Source organism: Pyrus communis, chromosome 3 (genome assembly GCF_041283825.1).
Source record: "Pyrus communis isolate YQ-2024b chromosome 3, ASM4128382v1, whole genome shotgun sequence".
NCBI classification, from domain to species: domain Eukaryota; kingdom Viridiplantae; phylum Streptophyta; class Magnoliopsida; order Rosales; family Rosaceae; genus Pyrus; species Pyrus communis.
The window spans coordinates 19,722,167-19,746,912 of record NC_142567.1 but is presented as its reverse complement, the minus strand read 5'-3'; the positions used below and the strand labels follow the sequence as shown (position 1 = coordinate 19,746,912).

Genomic DNA, 24,746 nt, shown 5'->3' with positions numbered 1-24,746 from the left:
ATTTTATTTCGTGGCATTTGGCATGGCATATTTCCGAGAATGATTTACATATATGTATATATTCTATTTTTCTGGGAAGTATACAGGTTTTACGGCGAGTGGTTAGAACTTTGTTTTTGAAATGGTTTTTGAAAAGCTTTGTTTTTGCCCACTCACGCTTTCTGTTTTGCGCCCCTTCAGGTTCTAGTTTGGCTAGCGCTTTTGGTGGCTCCTTAGAGGATTTTCCCGGCTTATCTGACAGATTATCACTAGTATAGGACCACCTTTGGGTGTGTTTATTTAGTGTTGTTTTTCTCGGACTGCACTAGGTCTTCCGTGCTCTGAACTTTGTTTCTCACACTTAGGCTTGCACATGTATGTTATTACTTTGTGTTTAACTGGGTTTTTATTTATTCGTACTTTTATTATTATTTATTAGTTTCCGCACTGTGCACATGGTTACGTCACTTCCACGTGACGACCAACATGCCCTGATCTCGGTCAGAGTGTGTCATTGAAGGTCTGTATTGAATACACTTGAATTTGACAATCAAACAAAGTCTATCACAATCCATACCACCCCTAAATTCCTATTATTAATTATGTGACTATATTTTGTTTGTTAATTGGTAAAACACCAAATTACTTGTACAGCATATATCTTAGTTTTTCACTAAGTTACACAATTGGCGAACCATAATGAACCAATATAGTACTAAATAACTCCTCCACTCCTCATTTATCAATTCTTTTATTCAGGCCCATTCTCTCAAGAAATATGAGGCTTTCTCTTGTGCACATCAAATGTACACGTTTGAATTTCACTTAACAAAAGTCGTTAAATAATTTACCGTAACAAGATCTAACAAATCTAATTCAGATGTGTAATTTAAATATGCACTTTGAATGTAAAATAGAGAATAGTTATGATGCTCACTCTATATCCAATTTAACGATCTGAATTATTTATCTTCTACGTCTTGCAGAAAAAATGGACTGATGTGTAAACGTGGTATTGGCCTACGACTTATATACGAGGGTAATATCAAAGAGTGGCACTGTTCATAAATTTTCTTATCTTAAGGGTTACTTACGTCATTGAACCGAAATAAAATAAAAATAAATACAGTAGGTACAAAGGGCGGGAAAACGCTTTCATCCCTCCAAAACCCTCCTCCTCTCTCTCTCTCTCTCTCTCTCAGCTTTTGTCTCTCGGAAGTCTGAACCCCCAAAATCTCAGACGGATATCCATTTCAACAGCCCAAAGCAATGAGTGGCTACCAGAGCCGAAAGCGGGACCGTGGCGACTCATGGGTCCCCAGGAAGCAGAAGGTCATGCGGACCGCCGAGGAGGAGCTGGAGTCCAAGCTAGGGTTCGATCTGTTCTCCGAAGGCGATACCAGGCTCGGCTGGTTGCTCAATTTCGCCACCGTAAGTTGATTCTCTACCAGTCGAATTTTGCCCCATTTGATCTTCCATTTCAGAAATCTGTTTTTTTCATTTGGGTCTGTTTGGTTGCTGAGATAGCAAATGGGAAAGTGTCAATTTGGGATTTTTAATGTTTAAGCTCTGTTTCGAAGCGATTTGATTATGGAAATGGGATGAATTGAAAAGCTCGTTTACAATTACTCGGTTTTTACTTATTTATTGTAATTTGGTGCAACCACATGATGGATATTTGAGTTCAATTATCTTAAAGTATTGTCATTTGGGAATTATAGATGCTTCCTTGTAATTTTGCAGTCATCTTGGGAGGATCAAGACACCCGTAAAGTATATAGTTGTGTCGATTTGTATTTCGTTTCTCAGGTAAGACATTCTGTAAAGAAGTTTTGGTATAATTTGTTATGTTTTATGGTGGTTAATTGTTTTGGCGAATCACTTAGCTGTTTTCTAACTTAATTGCAGGATGGCTCTACTTTTAAGTCAAAATACAAGTTTCGCCCTTATTTCTATGCAGCTACAAAGGTTTCTACCAAACTTATATGTTTGATTCTGCAAAGTTTCTTCGATCATTAGTTATCTTTACAATGATGATGTCCTTTTCATTTTAGGAGAAAATGGAAATGGACGTTGAAGCATATTTGAGACGGCGTTATCAAAATCAAATTGCTGATGTTCAAATAGTGCAGAAAGAAGATCTTGATCTCGTAAGTAACCTTGTAAAACTTGACCAAGTTTATTAGTCTTTGGTACTTATTTTCCCTTTTTATAACTATTTTGACATTCAATTATGACAAGTTTGAGTTGAATTGACCTATGCCTGGTAGACCCTAGGCATGTTTTGCTTAGGCAAGTTTGAGTTTGATTTTGACATTCTGTCTACTTTGAAATCATTTTCTATTCATTATCTAGTTGGAAGTACTATGTATTCATGATAAGTGTCTGTCTTTTCTGTAAAAATTTTCCATTTTATGGTGATTGATATACACGATCGATTTGTTTTCTTTTTCAACAAAGCTTTTACGATCAATTCATATGTGGAAACCATGGACTCTAAAACTTCCAAGCTGACATGTCCCTGTCTTACTTCTTCCTTTCTTGATATGCATAGGTGGCTTAATCTTTCAACAACTTCACCTTTTGAAGTAATTCCAAACACTCTCCTCAAGTCCTCGGGCATAAATCTTCTTGTTTCTGAAAGAGGATTTATTTTTTTATTTTTTTATTTTTTTTATCTCACCTAAGAGATTACAGCTGATTGATTTAGTTGTACTGGGTTGGTTCTTTTGTTTTGCTATGGCATTGCTGGCAAGTATTTCAAGGTAAATGGATAATTGTTTAATTCCGGTCTTTCAATATGTTAGGAGTTTTCTACACTTACAGACAATTTCTATGATATGGCTCCTCTTGTGCATTGTAACATTAACTTATTTGAGGCATGCAGCATACAAAAACATAGATTGGATATTCAAATTTTTCTATATATGCTGCTATTGTAGAGCTCATTGCACTTCATTATTTCTTTCACATATATATCTCCAAATGTGTGTATTCTAATATGTTTCTGTACTTCACAGAAAAATCATTTGTCTGGCCTTCGCAAGTCCTACCTAAAGCTATCGTTTGATAATGTTCAACAACTAATGAACATCAAGAGTGACTTGCTACATGTCGTCGAACGAAACCGAGCCAAATTTGATGCTGCAGAAGCTTATGAGTCAATATTAATTGGGAAACGGTGAGGTCACGTTGTCTTGATTCTTGTTCCTTTTGGATGTGGAGCTCACTTTGTTTAGATACCTTATTTGGTCAGAATGGTACCTTGCCATTTTCTTTTGGTAGCTTTTGGTTTGCTGCTCAATTGAACTGCTTGTTTTGTTTTCTGATCCTCTTGGTGCTGGTTTTGTAGAGAACAAAGGACTCAAGATTTTTTAGATTGTATTGTTGATCTTCGTGAATATGATGTTCCTTACCATGTCCGCTTTGCCATTGACAATGGTGATTTACACTACATCCTGCTGCTTTCTTGACTTTTTTGTTTGCTTTAGTTTCTGAAGTTCATCCCTTTTCAAATGTCTTGCCACTCAGATGTACGATGTGGGCAGTGGTACGATGTTAGTGTATCCAGTAGTGGTTCTGTGCTTAAGATGAGGACAGATCTTCTCCAGCGTGCTGAAGTTCATGTCTGTGCATTTGATATTGAGACGACGAAGCTACCTTTGAAATTTCCAGATGCTGAATATGATTTAATAATGATGATTTCATACATGGTTGACGGACAAGGTTACTTGATTATTAACAGAGAGGTAAGATTCACATCCTCATAGTAATTTCTTCCCTTGTCCATGTTTAGCATTTGGGATGCCTCTTGTATGTGGCCACAAATAAGAGTGCATAGTCATAAGGAATGTTTGCAGCCGCTATATTTTTCTGTTTAGATACTCCATTTTAACATCCTTGGTTTTGGAGCTGCTTAATTAATTATCTTCGACTTTATTCAACAAACAGTTTGTGTTCCCATTTGCCAAGGATATGTAATAATATTAGAAATCCTTCTTTAAAAAGAGTTCCCATCAAGGTTTTGCATTTTTTTTATTAAAAAATATCACTCTTGTCGTTTCCTACCATAGGCACCATTATTATTTTCGTGTTCTTGTAATTTAAATGGGTGCAATAAGCTTGAACTTTAAAGGGTTGATAGGTTTAAGTTTCCTATAAAAGGAAAAAGAATTAATATGTATGTAGTTATACGCTTAATTTTCTTGTTATCTGCAATCTGTTGGGATATGAAGTTTTAACTTCGAAGGTTGATAGGTTTAAGTTTCCAATAAAAATATCATTAGATGTATGTAATGATAGGTTGAATTTCTTTGTTATCTGCAGTGTGTTGGGGATGATATAGAGGATTTGGAGTACACTCCAAAACCAGAATTTGAAGGGTTTTTCAAGGTGACAAATGTGAAGAATGAGGTATTGATATCCATGGAAACACCCACCTACCTCCCCTTAAATGTCATTTTAATTAGTTTGGTTTGTATAAGGGGTTTTACAATTCTAATTACATGTAATTTTTGCAATTGATATGATTGCAAATGGTATGGTCATTGTTGCAGTTAGAACTTCTAAGAAAATGGTTTTGCCATATGCGGGAGGTGAAGCCTGGAATTTATGTCACATACAATGGTGATTTTTTCGACTGGCCTTTCCTGGAAACCAGAGCCGCGTATCATGGGTTTAAACTGAATGATGTATGTTGCTACTTTTGTGAGTTACTTTCTTAAACAAAACAGCAATAGAATTCAAAACTTCTAGACTGAAAATTTGAAATAATTACCAAGGAGATTAGAACTTAAATTTTTCATCTTCAGTGCTTACAGAAGTTGCTTATTCTTTGATATTATGTAAAGAATGGAGTGGGCTATGGCTTGTAACTTTTAGCAAAACTCCTTTACTGTCCAATCAGAAAACTTATGGACATGAATGTCATACTGATTGATTTATTTTCATTTATCAGTGCTTTTAATGTAAAAGTATATACATGAACCACAATCAGATTGGTACGGTTTGGTAGAAGCTTTCTGTATGAAATTTCAGGTACAGAGTGTATAGACAATTAAACATCACTCAGTTTAAATTATTTCAGGTATCATGCTGAAATGAAAATCTTGAATTAACTCTCAAAAACCTCATTATCTAAGATACTTGTGCTTTTTACAATTGACAAATTTCACAACATAAAGGGCTTGTGTGACATTGATATTATCATTTTTCTCTTGTTTCCTATGTATTGTGATTTCAGATTTCCACTAATTATTTCTTCTATTTTACCTCTCCCCTGCCCTTGTGCTTGCAGGAGGTTGGATTTCAATGTGACAAGAATCAGGGGGAGTGCCGAGCTAAATTTGCTTGCCATCTTGACTGTTTTGCATGGGTCAAACGTGATAGTTATCTTCCTCAGGGGAGCCAGGGCCTTAAGGTATGATTGTCCAATTTGACCTCATTGTTTTCTTCTTCAAGATAGAAAGCATTGAGGACAAATCATCCGCTTTAGCATCATTCAAATTTCTCCTAAATTCCAGAACCCATTTCTGCGCACCATTCTTAGAGACAACAATGCTTGAGGTGAACCGATTCCTATGTCTGGACAAATTATATGGTCTAGGAAACAAGGCCACGAAGATATTCTCCCCCCTCCATTTGTCCTTTCAAAATTTAATATCCTCACCATTCCCCAACACAAATACGCAGCAGCTCAAGAAAGAGTTGTAACTTGTAACCACCAGAAATATCATTCCAGGGGAACCGGCTGGAGCCCCTCACAACAGTCTTGGAGTCCCACCCATTGGTGAACCTCTGTTTGCTAAAAATTACAGAATGCCATTAAAAACTCCTCTCCCGGAGGAACCTACACAACCACTGAGCTAAAAGATCCCTGTTTCTGACCAGAAAATTTCCAATTCCCAGTCCCCCATCTTCTTTGGATTTGGAAATCAGCTCCCGCCCAGTACAAATAATAACTCTGTAGGATATAAAAAGAATTAATCTTTGAACTTCAATTATGCTTGTGTAAACCAGATGAAAAAGTAGTATGTTCATTTGTTTCCAAGTATTTGTTTTGTGGCTTGAAAGTTTGATTGTGTATAATTTAAATTTTATTCCAGGCTGTTACAAAGGCAAAGTTAGGTTATCATCCCCTGGAGGTGAATCCTGAGGATATGGTTCGCTTTGCAAAGGAGAAACCTCAGGTGTGGATGAGTGCAAATGATTTTGTTTGTTTGTTTGTTTTTGTTTTCAGGAATGTTTTGGCATGGTGTATTTGAGATAGGAAAGGTTGAAGAATTGGCAATGGTGACATGTATATGAGCTGGAAGAAATAAATTAAGTCCCCTAGATGATATTGCAGCTTGCATGATGATGTCCTTTGATTACCTTGGCATTGTTCTTCTTTTGTTTCTTTGTAGATTCAGTCCTCAGTCAAGGGTTGCATACTGATGACTGGACAAGTGTAAAAAAGCTCACTGAACAAAATTTGTTGATTAATCAAATTGTTGGTGTGTGCATCTGTAATTCTGTATGGACATACTCTTAGTTTCTGGCTGATAAATTATCAAATTCCCTCATGCTTGAGCATTGGTATGATGGTATCTGGCTCCTATACTGGGTCGATTGATTATTTTCTGCAAGATTTGGGATTGTTTTAGGTTTCCAGTTTGTATTCATCTTTTCCTTCCATTACATGCTGGTGGATATGTGTGTGTATGTACATACTCAATTGAAGTGTGTTTCCTTTGCACATTCTTGTAACAGGAATATTTCTGATAATCTTTTTCTATTTGGTTGAACATGTAATCACAGATGATGGCATCCTATTCTGTTTCTGATGCTGTTGCGACTTATTACTTGTATATGACTTATGTGCATCCATTCATTTTCTCTCTCGCAACTATTATTCCAATGTCTCCGGACGAGGTTTTGCGCAAGGGTAGTGGAACTCTTTGTGAAATGCTTCTCATGGTCCAGGTGTGCTACTCTATGTCCTTTTCAAGCAAACTTTCTATAGTTCTCTACCCAAAAAAAAATAATCTTTGATATTTCAGCTATTATCTTTATCTCTCTTTGACAAAATTTTTTTGCATTTTATGCAGGCATACAAGGCAAATGTTATCTGCCCTAACAAACATCAATCTGATCCCGAAAAGTTCTATAAAAATCACCTTTTAGAGAGTGAGACTTATATAGGTGGCCATGTTGAATGCCTTGAAAGTGGTGTTTTTAGATCTGATATTCCAACTAGCTTTAAGCTTGATGGCTCTGCCTATGAGGTATGTTTTCATCATTCAGTACAATATTTCTTTCCATTGTTTTATAAGTTCTGGTTTCATTGATTGGTTTGCCATCACTTCTAATTTTCATTGTGCACTATCATTTGTTTGACATCATTTCGTATTAACGATTGATGCATCATCTTTGCATATTGATGCATTACATGACTAGAAGCTCATCTTTGTTATGTTTGTTATGCTCTATATAACATTCATAACCACATTGACATCTACTGAATTTGATTTATTTTCATTGACTCAATTTTCGGAACCGGAAACAGCTATGTGCTAAAAACTGGCCATTTTCTGTGAAGCCATATTGGATTTGTCTACAGAGCACAATAATCAAATGTATCTCTTTATTGAAATTGAATTTTCTATTTTTCTCGAGGAAACAGGTGGCTACACATTATTTACTCACTAGTAAAGAATTTGTTAAAACTATCAAGATGATAATCAAAACCCAATTGGAGTGAACGGCAGAATATCTCAACACATTTAGCATACAAAATACTTCTTAGAACCAATCTATTCTGAACCACGTCTGGGGTGGAAAATGTGGAAACACATGCTAAGTCTTCACTGCATTATCCCTTTTTGCCTCGTGTGGAACTTAGAATGTTTTGCACTAATCATATTTCAGTATCACCTATCAGTCTAAACAGTCTTTCGTTTTAAACTGAAAATGTTAAGGGAAGAGAAATTTATGAGAAAAAAAAAAAGAGTAAATAAACCCTAGATGCACTACATTTAGAATCCAAGTATCAATGTGTGTGGCAAACTATTTTAATGTTAATTTCCATTTGAAAACTTGTGGAATTCTAGGTACATTGTTTATGGAAGCAATCACATCCGTATGAAGTGTACTGTATTTTTCCAAAGGATTGTATATAATTCAAACAGTTTTTCGGTGGTTGTAGTATGCATAATCTGTGGGTTCCGCGTGTAATTTTGGCTTATATGAGTGTATCATGGTCTGAATCTCAATTTTTTTTTTTTTGCATAAAGTTTGTAAGGAAATGTCATTGATTGTTTCTACAGTTATTTGTAGGATAGCTTTTTCTTGATTTCCATTGCTATTTGTAATGCTAGAAAGGGTATTAACTACAAATGCTAAAAAACGTGTTATACATTTGTATTTAATATACGGTTTGGGAATTCTGGTTTACAGCAATTGATCAACAATCTTGATCGAGATCTTCAATATGCTATAAGAGTAGAGGGTAAGATGGACGTTGATTCAGTATCCAATTATGAAGAAGTAAAGAGTTCTATATTGGAAAAGGTACTGTTCAATTTTTTTTTTCTTCAAGCAGATGTTGTATTCCATCATATGGCTCAAAACCTTCATATCATCCAATGCAATCATGTTAAGTTTTGATTTCAGGGATCCAATCCAATCTGTGAAATTCATTGAAATGGATCAAATTTGATTGGATTTGATATTGAATATCCCTAGCTTTTTATTGCCCTGAATTTGAATCCTTTACTAATCAGACGTTCACCTAGTTTTGAAGAGTGAATGTTCATTGAGATATGCTTAGGGTGGTAATAATATCTTTTCAATAATTTCTCATCAATGACTTCCTTTCCTTATTTGTAGCTTGTGGGGTTGCGAGATGAACCTATACGTGAAGAGTGCCCCCTTATTTATCATCTGGATGTTGCTGCAATGTATCCCAATATCATTTTGACAAACAGACTTCAGGTGTGCTGGTTAATAAATTACTTTCAGCAATTTCATATCTCATTTATATGATTCATGCCTTTCTATCTTTGTTCAGTTTAACATCGGTAGGAAAGCGTCCACTAAAAGGGTCATTGATTTAGGTTGTTCATATCTGGTTATCTTGTTTCTGTATAGAAAGTTCCTTTTTTAGTAGTCCAGCTCTGATGATCATCACCAATATTGTCAGCAAGATTGCACTCTCTCCCATTTGCATTGTCAGATTGTTGTTGTAGCTGTTCCTTTTGCATGTTTGAAGATTCCATAAATGTAAAATAGTAACGACAGTTGTTTATTTCCAGCCATCATCAATAGTTACAGACGAGATTTGCACTGCTTGTGATTTCAATCGTCCAGGTAAAACATGTCTTCGCAAGCTTGAATGGGTTTGGCGTGGAGAAATATTCATGGCAAAGAAAAGGTATTTTCTTTTAATATTTTCCTTCTATTTTTCTTCTCCCTCTGTCTATACTTTTGGGTTTTTAACCGAGTTACTAATTATTGTGTACGAAAATCATTTTGAACAATTGCAGTGACTATTATCATTTGAAGAAGCAAATTGAGTCTGAGTTTGTTGATGGTGGCAATTCCAAGCCGTCAAAATCTTTTCTTGAGTTGCCTAAAATGGAACAACAATCAAGGCTCAAAGAGCGCCTTAAAAAATACTGTCAGAAGGTATATTCTTTACACTGCACAATATTTTCCCAAGTAATACCTAACATTTTAATTTTGGATAGGCGTATAGACGAGTAGTGGACAAGCCAGTCAGTGAAGTTCGGGAAGCAGGGATCTGCATGAGGGAAAATTCATTTTATGTTGATACAGTTCGTAGGTGAGCAGCTTGATTTTGTTATATTTTAAATACTCTATTTGTATCTTATGAAGGGCAACCATTTTCATCTTCAAATACTAACAAAAAGGAAGAAAACTCCTTCAGAAATATATCGAATCTACTCAAATTTTGAAACATAATTGATTTTATAAATGTCTCTTTTTCTCTTTTGTGCTGAATTTTATGTTCTTTTGATCTTCTTCAAGCTTTCGAGATAGAAGGTATGAGTACAAGGGGCTTAATAAGGTTTGGAAGGGGAAGCTTTCCGAAGCCAAGGCTAGTGGAAATTCTATAAAAATCCAGGAAGCACAAGTATGAAATTCTTAAGCCTATCGCTCTCTCTCTTCCCTCTCTCCTTTTCTGTTTTTGAAATTTTACGTTAAAAAAAAAGCTTATTTTATTTAAACTGGTCCTATGTTTCTATTGGCAGGATATGGTAGTGCTTTACGATTCATTACAACTTGCACATAAGTGTATACTTAATTCCTTTTATGGATATGTCATGCGCAAGTGAGTTGAATATCTTTTTCTATTTTGTATTCTTTTAGGACATATTTGTTTTTAACTTGGTTTTCTCTTCTAGTTATCATTTGCTGATGCTTTTGTATGTTAATTCAGGGGTGCGAGATGGTATTCTATGGAAATGGCTGGAGTAGTTACATATACCGGAGCCAAAATTATTCAAAATGCTCGCTTGCTGGTTGAGAAAATTGGAAAACCTCTTGAGTTAGACACAGATGGTATCTGGTGTGCGCTTCCTGGATCTTTTCCGGAGAACTTTATATTCAAAACAAAGTATGATTTTTCTCTTCTTAATTCACTTGGTTATATGGATACCATAATGGCACCCATCTTTGGTATGTGTATAACCATTGATTTCACTAAAAAAAAATAGTTTTGGTGTTCTCTGGTCATTTCATTTGTGATGCTAGTTTCCTTTCTACTAGGTAAGTGTTTATATTGTTCCTCCAGTTGCTCACTAATATGGGAAATTCATATTCAGAGACACGAAGAAGAAGCTGACTATCTCATATCCCTGTGTAATGCTTAACATTGATGTGGCAAGAAACAATACAAATGACCAATACCAGGTCAGCTTGGAACATAGTTCTATGTTGATTATATTTACTGTGTTGTGAATGACACTGCCAAAATGTTTAGAATATGTAATTTGGTTTCTCTTGTTTGCTTAACTGTAACATTTCTTCCAATTTCTTACCACCATTTTTACCAGACTCTTACAGATCCTTATAAGAATACTTACACAACTCATAGTGAGTGTTCAATTGAATTTGAAGTGGATGGACCATACAAGGTAACACAGAATAGTATGTTTTTATTTTGTTTTGACTTTTCCTGTTCATGTAATTTGAATCTAAACTATTGCTCTCATGCAGGCAATGATTCTTCCTGCTTCTAAAGAAGAAGGCATTCTAATTAAGAAGCGATATGCTGTTTTTAATGATGATGGGACCCTTGCTGAACTTAAAGGTTTTGAGATCAAGCGTAGGGGTGAGCTGAAGCTCATCAAAGTTTTCCAGGTATCTCTTTTACTTGTAACATTCTATGAATACGTAGGAGACGATTAAAATCAGAAAAAAGGTCTTCAAATGAGCCATCTGATAAAGCTGCAACAGATAGCATTTCTATTCTTAACCTGTCATCAAACTGACACCTTTATTGTTAAACCTCTTCTATGGTGGAACTTAAGTAATAGCTTGGACGTTCCTATTGTTTAATTTCTTAGTATTACATATTTGTTCTTTTAAAAATTCATGAGGCTAGTAATTGCCAACATGTAAAATACCTTTCTTGTTTTCAGGCTGAGCTTTTTGATAAGTTCCTTCACGGTTCTACTTTAGAGGAATGCTATTCCGCAGTTGCTTCTGTCGCCAACCGTTGGCTTGATCTCCTTGATGTATGTAAACTCTTAGTGTTTTGTCTTTAATCTTCAAAGTTTTGTTTAAAAGTTGAAACATTCCCCAGCATGTGCTGAGGGACTTTCTTTTTTTATATTGTATTACTCAAGGATGCTAATAGTTTGATTAATTCAAGATTGAAAAAATGTGTAGTTTAAAGTGAAGTTTTTAATCCTCCATTCTCTCAGAATCAAGGAAAGGATATTGCAGACAGTGAATTGCTGGATTATATATCAGAGTCAAGCACCATGAGCAAGTCTTTAGTAGACTATGGAGAGCAAAAGTCATGTGCAGTGACCACTGCAAGACGTCTTGCTGATTTTCTTGGTGATACGATGGTCAAAGAGAAAGGACTGCGTTGCCAGTATATAGTTGCATGTGAACCAAAGGTACATAAGTTGGAAACTTCTTTCATTGGATAATCATCTTCATGAAATTGAGAGAACAGCTATTAATGCATTGGTACGCCCTCAGTTCAGGTATTGTTTAACAAAAAATAAAAAAGGAGAACCAAAAAGAAAGAAAGAATGAAAGAGAATGCAATTGGGTCAGGACGTGTCTCCTTAACTTCCTTATCCTCATTCCTCACCTGAATTCTTGGAGCTTAACCTTTACAAGGAATATGAATGATAGGGAATTCAATATTATCTAAGATTACTTAATATCTTATTGAATTACTCAATTTGCTCACCTCCTCCGAATTCCGAACCGGGTCACACATACCAATTCGTGGTACATTGGCAACCTGGAACGGTAATTTCATCAAATTCAACTACCCAAATATCTTAATAAGAGAAGATGGAGAGAGAGAGTGAGCATTTTTATATCCTTTTAGAGTGACTCATTTTAATTTGGTGAAAGTTTTGAATTGATTGTAATTTTGATTTTTTTCAGTCAAGGGTTTTATGGACTCTTCAGTTTGTACTTGCTTTCTTGCAACATTGAAATTTTTACTATCTTTGCAATTTAGTTTACTCGGGGTTGTATGGTTCTCTTTCCCATTGTAGATAGATCTCTCTAATGACTTGGAGAAAGCAAATGGTATTACGATTATACTGGTTTTTGAATCTCTTTTCAACTCTTGGTTATGCAAATCTAAAAGTTTTTTGTGATGTTAACTTGAATAGGGCACACCTGTTAGTGAGCGTGCTGTTCCAGTTGCAATATTTGAAACAGATGCTGGTAAAACTTCTGCTATTATTTCTTTTATTGCATTTTTTTTTTTTGTTAATATTCTAAAGAGAGATTGTATTTCAACTTATCAGAAATTATGAAGTTTTATGTACGGAGGTGGTGCAAGGTTTCATCAGATGTTGGCATTCGATCCATTATTGACTGGACCTATTACAAACAACGCCTTGGTTCAGCAATTCAGAAAATTGTCACTATTCCGGCTGCAATGCAAAAGGTTATTGCTTCTGAACCTCTCTCTCTCTCTCTCTCTCTCTCTCTCTCTCTCTCTCTCTCTCTGTAACTGTACTTGAATCAATTGAATTTTCTTCAGGTTGCAAATCCAGTTCCTAGAGTAGCTCATCCTGATTGGCTGCATAAGAAGGTTCGTGAGAAGGAGGACAAATTTCGCCAGCGCAAGTTGGTTGATATCTTCAAGTCATTGAACAGGGATCATATGCTAGAAAAGAGCAGTGATGCTATTGACTCTAGTCATGTGCTTGATCAAGAGATTGTTGATGATTTGGAAGACTTCAACAAAAAAAACAGTTCCATAAATGGACCCAGACCAATTGTTCGCTGTTATGAAGTCAATCGCAAGAAAAATTCAGTTGAAACAACTTGCCAAATAGATTCACAGCAACAACAAACTAATAATAACGAAAATGAGCGTCAAGAGCAAAATGGTGTCCCTTTACAGTGCATTGATAGAAATATGGATTATCATGGTTGGCTTGAAACGAAGAAGAGAAAATGGAAAGATACTCTTGACAGGAGGAAAAAGCAAAGGTACTTTCTTGTCTTTACCTACATATTAGATATGTATAAAGCCTAGGGAGATTACAAGTGCAAATCGACATCTGCTAAAGGTTCACAAACTTCTAGAAATTTTCTTAATGCCTCCCTGGAATGAGACGCATATCTTCTTAGCAGTAGAAAGGTAAAGTCAATTATCTTATTTTCAGGTGCAAACCATGATGATTTTTACATATATGAATGCATCCTATAGTTCATTAAGGCTTTGAGTTATATCTAGCATGTTGATCACTACTTTACTTGGGCTCCCTCATTTTATCATTATTTGTTGGATCTGTTAAATCCTGTTCGTCAGTCTCGAGGGGTTGCTATAGGGGATACTTGTCATACAAAGGACCCTCAGAATTCCATTGGCTCTGAGGTGGCTCACCAATGGAAACCAAGTCAGACCTGTTTCGTTGTACATGCTATTCAATCATTTATGGAGATACTTGGACTTGGTGTTGTGATTCGCTCATTAAAATCATTTATTAGAAAAAATCTAACAGGAAAAACAATTGGCGCCTAACGTTTCTATTGGTTTTACAAGCCTATGTTCTTTTGTTTTTCTAGTTGGTTTAGGAGTCGACTTAGGAAAGGAGTACTACCCCAGTTCTACTAGGTTTAATAATCCTAGTCATACATGGGTTTGAGAGCTAAAGTTTGAGAGAAAAATCTTAAGCAGGATTTTGGAGTTTTATCCAGAGTTTCAACAAGTTCATGTAATCTGTGCGATTCTACATAGTGCTTTGGATTTCCCAAGGATCAAACAGAGACGCAAGCAATGCTAGCCGACCCTCGATAACAGTTCTTTGTGTGTGTGTTTTTTTTTCCGTCATATTATTGCATATTAGCTTCCTAGGTTTGCATATCTCAGTCCATCAAAGATCTAAGAGGTTCAGAAAAACTACACTTGGTTGCCTCATTTAAGAGGATGAGTGTGTGATTTAAGTATGAATGCCACCATTCAAAATTCGATTGGAACCAGATACTATAATTTCAACCTGTTAGATGATTTCTGTCTTGATTTCAGTTTAAGGTAGCTTTAACCTCGCCATCTCTGTTATCACCCTTGGTAATGTGATAGTACTTGTCAGCCCTAACTCTTTCCAACTTGATCCAGATCTTCCAATGAAAACATCTTGTGTTATTTTGCGTTCATAGGTGTGAGCTGTACTTACGTTGAGCTTAGATCATATTTTCTTAATGGTGTTGACGAAGTAACATTTAGGAAAATTGCCATCCAATTTGACAGATTGAATGATGCAAGGTCTGCTCACCATGATAATAATGAGCTGCTTGGTGGTGGTAGAAATAAGAAAGGAACTCCGGGAAAAATAGGTGTGAATTCATATTTTAGGAGGCATGAAGAAGCCCTAACACGCTGTCATTGGCAGGTATTTCTCATTTGATTCATCAGTTTGGCTGGAAATCCCTGAATAATTACCTAATCACTGCTTAATTTCTGTGCTTCAGATATTACAACTAGTGCCCGGTTCTCAGGGTGACCAATTTTACGCTTGGGTGGTTATTGAAGGAATCATGCTTAAGATCCCTGTTACTGTTCCAAGAGTTTTTTACATTAATTCTAAAGCACCTATTGAAAAAATATTTAATAAAATATCTGAAGAAATACCTCCAGTAAAGGATGTCAAAAAGGCTCTTCCTCATGGAAGCCATATCTACAACCTATATGAGGTACTTCTGGTTGCTAAAATGCGGTTCTTTACTTGTTTTCTACTGAGGTTTAATATCCGTTTTTTCCGGTACGAATATTAATAGGCTACAATTGATGAGGGTCAGTTTAGGACAATTAGAAAAAAGCTTGCAGCTCTTCTTGGCGATCCAGAAGTTGAGGTCAGTACATGATTTTCATATCAACTATCCCCTTCTCACTTTTTCTTAAGCTTATGATTTTGGGATCGGTGATGGATTACTTTGTTATTGACTTCAAGTTCTCAATTTTCTTTCAGTCTGATTAAAACCAAATTTGGTCAAGATTTCTCTTCTATAATTCTGAATAGTTTTATGCTTTTGCCTTCTAAGTTTGTTAAGATTATCTTCTGTAGTTCTGAATTAGAATTTTCTCTTCTTGGCAACCAATGACACTCAAGGCTATTCATTTGAGGTAGCTGTCATAGTGATATTCCTTGATAGATTTCAGTTTGATTGAAATTCAATTATTTGTCCAGGGAATATATGAAACAAGGGTATCCTTGGAGTTCAATGCAATCATTCAGATTGGTTGTGTTTGCAAAGTGGATAAAACTGCTAAGAAAAGAAATGTCCAAGATGGTTGGAGTGTGAGTGAACTGCACATGAAGACAACTACAGAGTGCTCATATCTGGATCAATCCATCTCTTTCTTTTACCTGTATCAGAGGTGGGTTTTTATAGGTTAATTGTAAGTCAGTTTCTTGATTATATGATATTGTGAAGCAATGTTTCCATGTTGAAATTCTGATTTCACTTGGTACCATAACATACTTTCCATATCACTAACGAGGCAGCTCACCTAACCACTCCCTCCTTTTCAATTTTTTGTTGGAGGGGGCCAGGAGAGTTTATTTTCCATATTGATTATACAGTTCAAAACAATAAAATAAAAAGGTCATCATTTGCTATATCTCATCTGAATGGTTGAATTAAGTCTTTCAAGACCTGAATTGTAAAATTATAACAGTTCTAGTTAAAATTGTATTAAGTGTCATTCTCAATTCAGAAAGAGAAATTCCACTTCACTCATCCAATGCAATGCATGTTACATTTTGGAAATAAGGACTTCTATAATTTTTTCTGTGTTTATATTTCACTTGATATTATCCCTTGTTTCTTCCATTAGTGTTTGTTATTTATTTTAAATATGGGAGGCATTTTTATTTGATCTCATTTATTTAGTTTTACTCTCTCTCTCTCTCTCTCTCTCTCTCTCTCTCTCTTACCGGAATAAAATTCTCTTATACATTTTATTCTTAATTTATCTATATCTAATATGCTCTAGATATTTGATATGAGTTATTTATTATTTGCTGTGCAGTTATACCTTCAAGGACAGCAAGGTTTTTATCTTTTATAAAATTTATTTAAATCCTTTGTGGGAGTCTTCGACCAAACATACTTTAGGAGCTTCACAGTTAATTTGATTTGTGTAGATTGGGGGACTGTTTTGTTTTAAGTTCGGGACCATTTTTTGTTTTCAGCTGTTTCTTAGACATGCTTATTTGTCGTTTACCCTGGTTGTAGTGGTTTTTCTTTCTTTAGGCTGACTGTTTGTAGTTTGTAGTTTTTTGTGGATTGCTGGTCCACACTTGATTATGCTTCCTTTGTACGCATAATCATTATGTCAGTTCAAAAAAAATAATAATGATTACATTGTCCATCCTTAAACAAATAAATGGAGCCATTGCCTTGGGTGTTTTATCCACTTGAGGGAACTGGTTCCGGTGACTGTAAAAACATCTCATGGAGGTTTTCCCACACAAATGTATCTGATATTGGAATCAGTGGCGCATTAATAACCTTAATTTGCTGTATCATATCAGAGGCAGAACTTGCGTAAGTTTTGGAAAATTCCAGCGACCATCCTAGGGTCCTTAGACAGTAGCCAATTCTCCTGTGGATTTGGGTTTTTTTTTTTTTTAAAGAAATACATTGAAGAAAATGTTAGTATTAATAATAATATGATATACATTGGAGGATTTTTGTTTAGTTCATTTTACTGCTTTCAAAGATGGATCAATAATTGACATCCCATGTATCATATAGGATTAATTTCTAGTATTAGAAGTCAATGTCTCTTTAGTCAGACGACAGAAGTCCTTTATTTTATTAGTTGCACTCCGGCTTCCCTTGCATTTGTTTTCTCATATCATGAACAACTTGCTTTGTTATCTTCTATGTTGACCATTTACATTCTTTACTAATCAGACTTGATACCTTTTGATCATAATTTGTCTGCTCTTCCAAATCCATATGTATTCTGCGCTTTCATCTTCTTTTGAGAAATATATAGCAATTAATGTTAATTTTATTAATGTCAGCACATCTGAAGGGCGAGCTATATATATTGCCTATTTTCCTGCATCAACAACAATAAAGGTTGTGGTGGTAAATCCTTATCAAAATAAAGATTTGTCACCATCTTTTCTGGAAAAATTATTTCGTGATGCTTGCCAAGCAGTATCAGTTCAGCCACCTCCTAGGAATGGTATCATTATAAAGGTAAACTTGCTGATTTCTTCAGGTGAAGGTTTCTTGGTTTTTGTATTATTGTTATTATTATTTTTAACTTTCATGGCTCTTATATTTGTCCTCTTTATCTTGTGAGCTAATTTTAGGTGGACTATGTTGGATTCGTCAAGGATGCTGAAACAGTTTTGCACCGTTCAATTAATGAGTACAGGTTTGATTCCATAGGAATTTTCATTGTTGCAAGGAGGCTATCTAAAGGGAAGGGAGAATTCTTATTGTTTTCCACGATAATCGCATCCTATCAGAGTTTCTGCCTGATCATAAGGATAGATTTTCCAGCATCCATAGATTTGTGAGATGCTCTTATTGGGCTCAAAGTAAATGGATAATAATATTTCTCAATTACAGTTACAATCTTGCTAATTTACCAATATATGTGGGTGTAAACATGTCTTCATAGTTGACCCAAAAAAAAAAAATGTATCCATAAGACATTGGTGAACTACAATTCAAGTTGCATGCAAGCTCCTTGGTCAGAGAATGTATGTTATTTCTCATTGTTCGAAGCATATGTTAATTATCTTTCACCTACTGTTTAGACGTTATATTTTATGATTTCTACTTGGAGCTTTATTGATATGCCATTCGACTGGGTAGGTTGCCAATTTTCTTGCATTGCATTCTAGAATTTTATATAGAAGCTCGGTTAATTCCTTATGTGGATTTGATGTTTGGCAGACATGAATATCCTGGACCTACAATTGCTGTTATCGAATGCCCAAATTTTCAAATGATGAAGTCAGGTATAGGAGCTCTTGATGTTTTTCCGTGTGTGAGCATTCCCTCTAATGCTCGTGATAGTCTCTATCAGGTAATTTATTCAATCTAAAGAGATTCACTCTTCAAGTGCATTTTTTATATGCATTGGACTGAAAGCATTTTATTGCTTCATACAGGTTCTTGGGTGGCAGCAAGTGGCTGCAAAAATTGGAATGCAGCGTTGTGCTGCATCACCTCAGTGGTTGAATGAGAGAATTTCACTCTCAAGATATGCCCATGTAATAACTATAGTTCTGTAAAAAAAGAAATTAGTTTTCTCTTAACTTCTTTGTTTATAGTGGATAAATAAATTTCTCAAACTTATTTTGGCAGGTTCCATTGGGAAATTTCGAAGTTGACTGGCTTTTACATACAGCAGATATCTTCTTTTCAAGAGCACTACGTGATCAACAACAGGTATTTTTTTAATCCAATATCTTATACATTATCTTGAAGTTTTCAAACGTACTACTTGATTTCGTAGCAGTAAGACTGAAGCTCTTTAAAGTTATTTGGATGGTCTAATAAACTTGGGCTGTATTCTTCTCCACTGGAACATTATAGTGTAGATGTATCCAATATGAGATCATTGGTTTAAATCCTTTGACGGTTTGATATAAGTTACTGATTTATTCTCAAGCAATTAATATTGTGGTATCCCATCGTAACGTACTATCAAACGTTTGGTTTGCCGGAGGTTCTGGATTCAAATGTCCAATTCCACTTTCCATTTTTCTTTTTTCTTTTGAACTTTAAGGTGCAGGCTGTGGTTGCACCTGTCTCTCCATGTGCGAGTTTGAGAGTGTTAGTTTAACATATATTCCCCGTTGATAAAGTGCTAGTTAGTTTTTGGAGTCTAGTGGTTGTCTAATACATGCTAGCGTGAGGATTTTGGTTATATAATGCATGTCTTTGAACTGCTTTCTTTGTTCTTTGAAACTTTTCCCCATCCGTAGAATCTTGAATATTGAGTTTACAGGTGCTTTGGATGTCTGATGATGGTATTCCAGATCTAGGAGGCATTAATGAAGAAGATTCATGTTTTGCTGATGAGGTTAGTCTCAAAATAGATATAAAAGGGCATTAAGGTGTTAAGAAAAGAAAATGGGATCCATCCCTTCTGATATTGTATATAACTAATATTCAAGTACTAAATGTCTCTCAGGAAGCAAATATTTTGATTCCGTGTTCTTTACTTATTTGTGGCTTTCATGAAACAGGTCTGTGAACTTAATTTTTCTTACCCTGGAGCATATAGGAAGGTCACTGTGGAGCTAAAGGTTCTAAAATATTGTCAATCCGTTATATCCCAAGTTTGTGTAATTCGAGTCAGTTGTACTAAAAACCACATGATGTTTCCATGTAGATACATCATCTAGCTGTAAATGCTCTTTTAAAAAGCAACCAGGTGAATGAAATGGAAGGTTCTTCTTTGCTAGGATTTGAATCAGACGTGAACTCCAGAGTACATACTTTTGATGCACATGTTGGCTTTGATGAAGCTACCTCATGTGCTCCTACATTCCGTGTCCTGAAACAGTTGATCCAGAGGTGTCTTTCAAATGCAGTTACATCTGGAAATGTGTACGCTGATGCACTGTTGCAACATTTATATCGATGGCTTTGCAGGTTTCCATCTCTTGTTTAGTATAGCTCCTTTTCTGTCTCATGTATTTACTACTTCCCCTCCTATCAAAATAATATAATTATTATTGCTTTCAATTTTCCTTTTTCAATATGTAGGATTGTTCCCATTTTACCACATTATTGCTAGCCCATTGTGAGGCTTAGCCCACTCCCCCACCCCATTAGTGTAGATAATATCGTTTGTTCTTAAAAAAAAAAAAAGGATTGTTCCCATCTTAGTTTACTTGTTCCTTTATTTTTGACTCATATACGTGCTGGTTCCTTCATAATGCAGCCCCCAGTCTAAGCTTCATGATCCATCTCTTCACCGCATACTTCATAAGGTAAATCATTTTTAAAATAACTTCCACTTTTTACAACATTATATTTTTCCTTTAAACATGCAAAAATGGGGGAAAGGGAAGTTACACTTAGCTCAGACCTTGGGTGCAAGGGTAAGTTCTTTTAACCACTTGAGCTACAAACCTTGCTACATTGTACAGAAGTTATAGTATGAATTAGAGTGTAATGGTTTAGATAATGTTTACAAAATATTGTATGCCTTTTCACAAAAGTTAAGAAGCCTTGTCAAAGTTATTATTCTTCTTAAAGCTGGGTGATTTAATGAATACAAGTCCGTCTGTGTTTTAAAAAGGACCTAATCAGTGGGTTTATGGTTTGGTTTTGCTGTTAAATTTTAATAGGTCATGAAAAAGGTGCTTGCAATTTTAATGACTGAGTTCCGCAAATTGGGTGCCAAGATCATATTCGCAAATTTCTACAAGGTTATTATAGACACAGGAAAACTTGATCTTTCAGCTGCCAAAGCGTATTGTGATAGCTTGCTTAAAACTCTGCAAACGAGGTTGGTATTAGACATTAGTTTGGAGTTGTTTTCTCGGTTTTTATGTCGGGTAATGTTTTCTTGACAACTGTGAATCTAGAGCACAGATTTAATTAAGAATCAACCAATTTGATGGTCCAGACTTTAGATTCACAATCTAGCAGCATAAGCAATTTATGTTGTCAGATTGTCTGCCAAGTAAACATTTCTTGGTATGCTTCATCTTTCTTGTTGTAATTCCTTGTGATTGAAATGTAGAGAACTATTTGAGTGGATAGAGCTTGAACCACTACACTTCTGGCATTCTTTGCTTTTCATGGATCAGGTTCTCTCTCTCTCTCTCTCTCTCTCTCTCTCTCACACACACATTAAGAGCGAAACTGTCAATTTTTGTTTTGTACAAGGAATATTCGAGTGACATTGTTTGCATTTTAGAAAAATAAAAAACATCATATCTCTATCATGCAATCAAATGGGCAAACCTATCCAACTTTTAAATTCTCCTTCAAGGATGGTCCATGTGAAAAATATTATGAACCAGATATTGTTTAATCATTTGGTTAGCATCATGACAGACTGTCTTTGTCAGCACAATATTATATGACCAAGAAATTTCTGAAATGGCTGGTATTTTGCTTGGATGGCTCTTGAAGGACCTAAAGAAAGGCGATTTAAATTTTTGAAATGCATTGTGGGGCTACTGCTACAGGAGATGCTCCCTTCATTTTTTGAATAAGGACATATTCTTCCTTAATGTACATAAGTTTTTAATGATACACTAATAGATGATTTTCAATTCCGCCATGAATGTCACTTAATTTTTGCGGGGTCTGCTAACACCTCATAAATTGTGTCATTTTGGAAGATAAATATTGAATAAATTACTAGGAAAGCATAAAGATACTAGTGGATTTTAAAGTGTGACATTTATGCATTTATGCATTTACTGGTTGAACTAATAAGTTGGAACCTTTTTGTGTTCACCATGCCTTTCTTTGTCTTTTCATTTTGGTCTGAGTCATCATGGCTTTCTATGATAGTTTAACTATGGTGGAATTCCGGTTAGAACTGAAGGAAGCATGCATGGTGAAGCTCAATTGGATATTGTATCAAGCTGGAATATTGCTGAATACTTGCCCAAGAAAATTCAGGTTGGTTACTGAAATAATTATTTTGCCCTAGTATACATGCTGACCGACCAAAAAATTGTTATAATCATACTCCAGGTTTCAATTCAAGCAGTATATCTTGAGATTGTGGTTGGTTAATATCCAGGTTTCATTTTGCAGGACCACTTTGTTTATATTGTCTCTCAGTATCTGTATATTCCCTGGGATTATGCACAGAAGCAGGCAGCAGTTAGAACATCTTTACAGAGTGACAGCATTTGCACGCCATCAATCACTGTAGCAGATGCTGAGACTTTTGAGTCTCATATGATAGATTTCCTTAAAGGACAGGTATGAATGATGACATTATTTTGAAAAAGTTGTGCAGCTTATTGGTTTACTGTCTAAGGTCTGATTAGTTCCGATTTATGTTCCACAGATTGGCTCATATTTTACAGATAAACTTCTGGGAATTGTTCATGATACCATGCTTCATATGAAGGAACTGAAAAAATCAGAGAATGACCGTGATACATCTCTTGAGCTGCCACAAATTGCTGGTAATATCCACCGAGGGGATGCAGCACTGGAGTTCATCAAGCACGTCTGCGGTGTTTTCTCCATTGACCAAAATGTTGTCCATGATGTTTTGGTATTATCTGCTCTACTGAATCATATGCTATGTAGTCTTAATCATATTTGCACAAAATTGGATGCTTTAATTATAGGGAAACTCTATTCGCACCCCCTTTCACTGATTAGTTTGCCATCCATTTAGCTACTAAGTCACACGTTGCAGTCTCACTTAGACCCAAATGTATATCTGAACATGTGAGGGAAGCAATTTTTTTTGTCTGTTGTTGTAGATTTCCTTTTGATCTTTAAATCGTCTGTGCAAGTGAAGTAACATTCACTTTGTGTCCTTTCTCTTCAGGTAATGAGAAAGAATCTGTTGAAGATTGTACGTGTGAGGGAGTTTGCCCCCGAAGCAGAGTTTCATGATCCCGGCCCAACCTTCACTTTACCAAATGTCATTTGCAGGTATAAAAGTAAAAAAGCAATGGCCTGTTGTAATTTACAGATTGCATTCAATAAGGTTTCTTAGGGATCATGCATTTTCGAGCCACAGAGGATCGCATGAATGTGATGATGTCTTGAGTCAAATGGTATTGGTAGTTGCCATTTTGTTTTTTGGTGGTATTGTTTTGAGGAAACACATCCAGTTAGATGGTGGTTCTCGACTTTGTCCCCCATTTATAAATTCGAGACTTTTAACATCTTTCTGAGTTTGCTTTAATTTCTTGGATCTAGTTAACATCAAAATTTTCAAGCTGCTTGATATCTATCCTTCTTTTTTCCTTATTGACAGCTACTGCAACGATTGTAGAGACCTGGACTTGTGCCGTGACTCAGCTCTTCTAGCTGGGGAATGGCGTTGCTGTGTACCACAATGCGGGCAGCTTTATGACAAAGAGGTAATGGAGAACGCCCTTCTTCAGATTGTGCGGCAGAGAGAGCGTCTTTACCACCTACAAGATCTCGAATGCCTCAGGTGTCACCAAGTGAAGGCTGCACGCTTAGCAGAGCAATGTGTATGCTCTGGCTCATATAAGTGCAGGCAAAACGCAACTGAATTTCGTACCCAGATGGAGTTAATTTGGAAGATTGCCATTCATCAGAAATTTCAACTTCTCCAAGAGTGCACTGAATGGATTTTAGAAGTAAATAACTCTTAAGGGGGCAGCCAATATTTCTAATAGTTCGAAGATGATCAGAAATGTGTGACGCAGAAATGATCGGCATTCAGCGAGGTACTAAAGCTATCGATTTGTAGTGCAATATGTGCAAGTAATTTATGTTGAGGTCAAATGCCACAACCAATAGGAGGAAGGGAACACTACCCTTGCACTTGTACATAAAATGTGCAATTGATTACACTGTACATGGGCAAAATAATGTTAAATTTCAAATATAGTTCTCACTCACTAATCACTATACATCTTTCTTAATCCATGCCTAGCCTTCATTCAAGCTAATTTCTCTACGTTACTGCATGCTTCAGATGTCCGACTTAGAACTAACAATTCCCTCCGTTGGTTCTTCCCATCCATTGATCCTACTAGCTACCCTCGTGTTTGGAGGTCCGGTGGACATGCTCTAATCAGCCTTTTCACCAATGGATTTCTAGTGGGCACAGCTGGGAATTTACCTCCTCCCTTCCTGAGGCTGTCTTTAGCTTGCTGCAAACTTCTTTTCCTTTGTTGGTAAATCTAGCATTCCAGTTTTGTGTAGAGAATTTTTCAATACTCGTTTGTCTATTGTGTCGCCAACTAAGATCACACGTAAGCCAAAAGGGGGCCACTCGCGCCGCGTCAGCAAACTTTACGTATGTTGGTAATGGTTAGGCTCGGAAGTTAAGTTCGTGGAGTTGAGCAAGTCTCGGTGGGAAGGTGAGGTTCAAATGATAGCCC

At 35.8% G+C, this 24,746-nt stretch overlaps 1 protein-coding gene across 1 annotated transcript; it reads left to right on the top strand.

The window, feature by feature from the left end:
- The first annotated feature begins 1,117 nt into the window (after window positions 1-1,117).
- On the top strand, window positions 1,118-24,284 carry LOC137715953 (DNA polymerase epsilon catalytic subunit A). Its single transcript, XM_068455321.2, has 49 exons — window positions 1,118-1,410; window positions 1,723-1,788; window positions 1,888-1,947; window positions 2,034-2,129; window positions 3,000-3,160; window positions 3,332-3,420; window positions 3,511-3,728; window positions 4,306-4,392; window positions 4,536-4,670; window positions 5,276-5,398; window positions 6,084-6,167; window positions 6,778-6,942; window positions 7,068-7,244; window positions 8,416-8,529; window positions 8,848-8,952; window positions 9,273-9,391; window positions 9,504-9,645; window positions 9,708-9,802; window positions 10,009-10,114; window positions 10,233-10,312; window positions 10,421-10,597; window positions 10,806-10,893; window positions 11,037-11,117; window positions 11,200-11,343; window positions 11,625-11,720; window positions 11,910-12,110; window positions 12,849-12,903; window positions 12,987-13,129; window positions 13,226-13,680; window positions 14,942-15,083; window positions 15,163-15,384; window positions 15,469-15,543; window positions 15,879-16,069; window positions 17,727-17,907; window positions 18,024-18,088; window positions 18,616-18,748; window positions 18,834-18,935; window positions 19,030-19,113; window positions 19,676-19,750; window positions 19,917-19,976; window positions 20,063-20,325; window positions 20,618-20,666; window positions 21,027-21,187; window positions 21,425-21,491; window positions 22,207-22,317; window positions 22,456-22,626; window positions 22,715-22,927; window positions 23,210-23,316; window positions 23,645-24,284. Exons 1-49 carry the CDS (start codon window positions 1,249-1,251, stop codon window positions 24,009-24,011), a joined length of 6,663 nt encoding a protein of 2,220 aa, XP_068311422.2. The 5' UTR covers window positions 1,118-1,248; the 3' UTR covers window positions 24,012-24,284.
- Window positions 24,285-24,746: the final 462 nt, after the last annotated feature.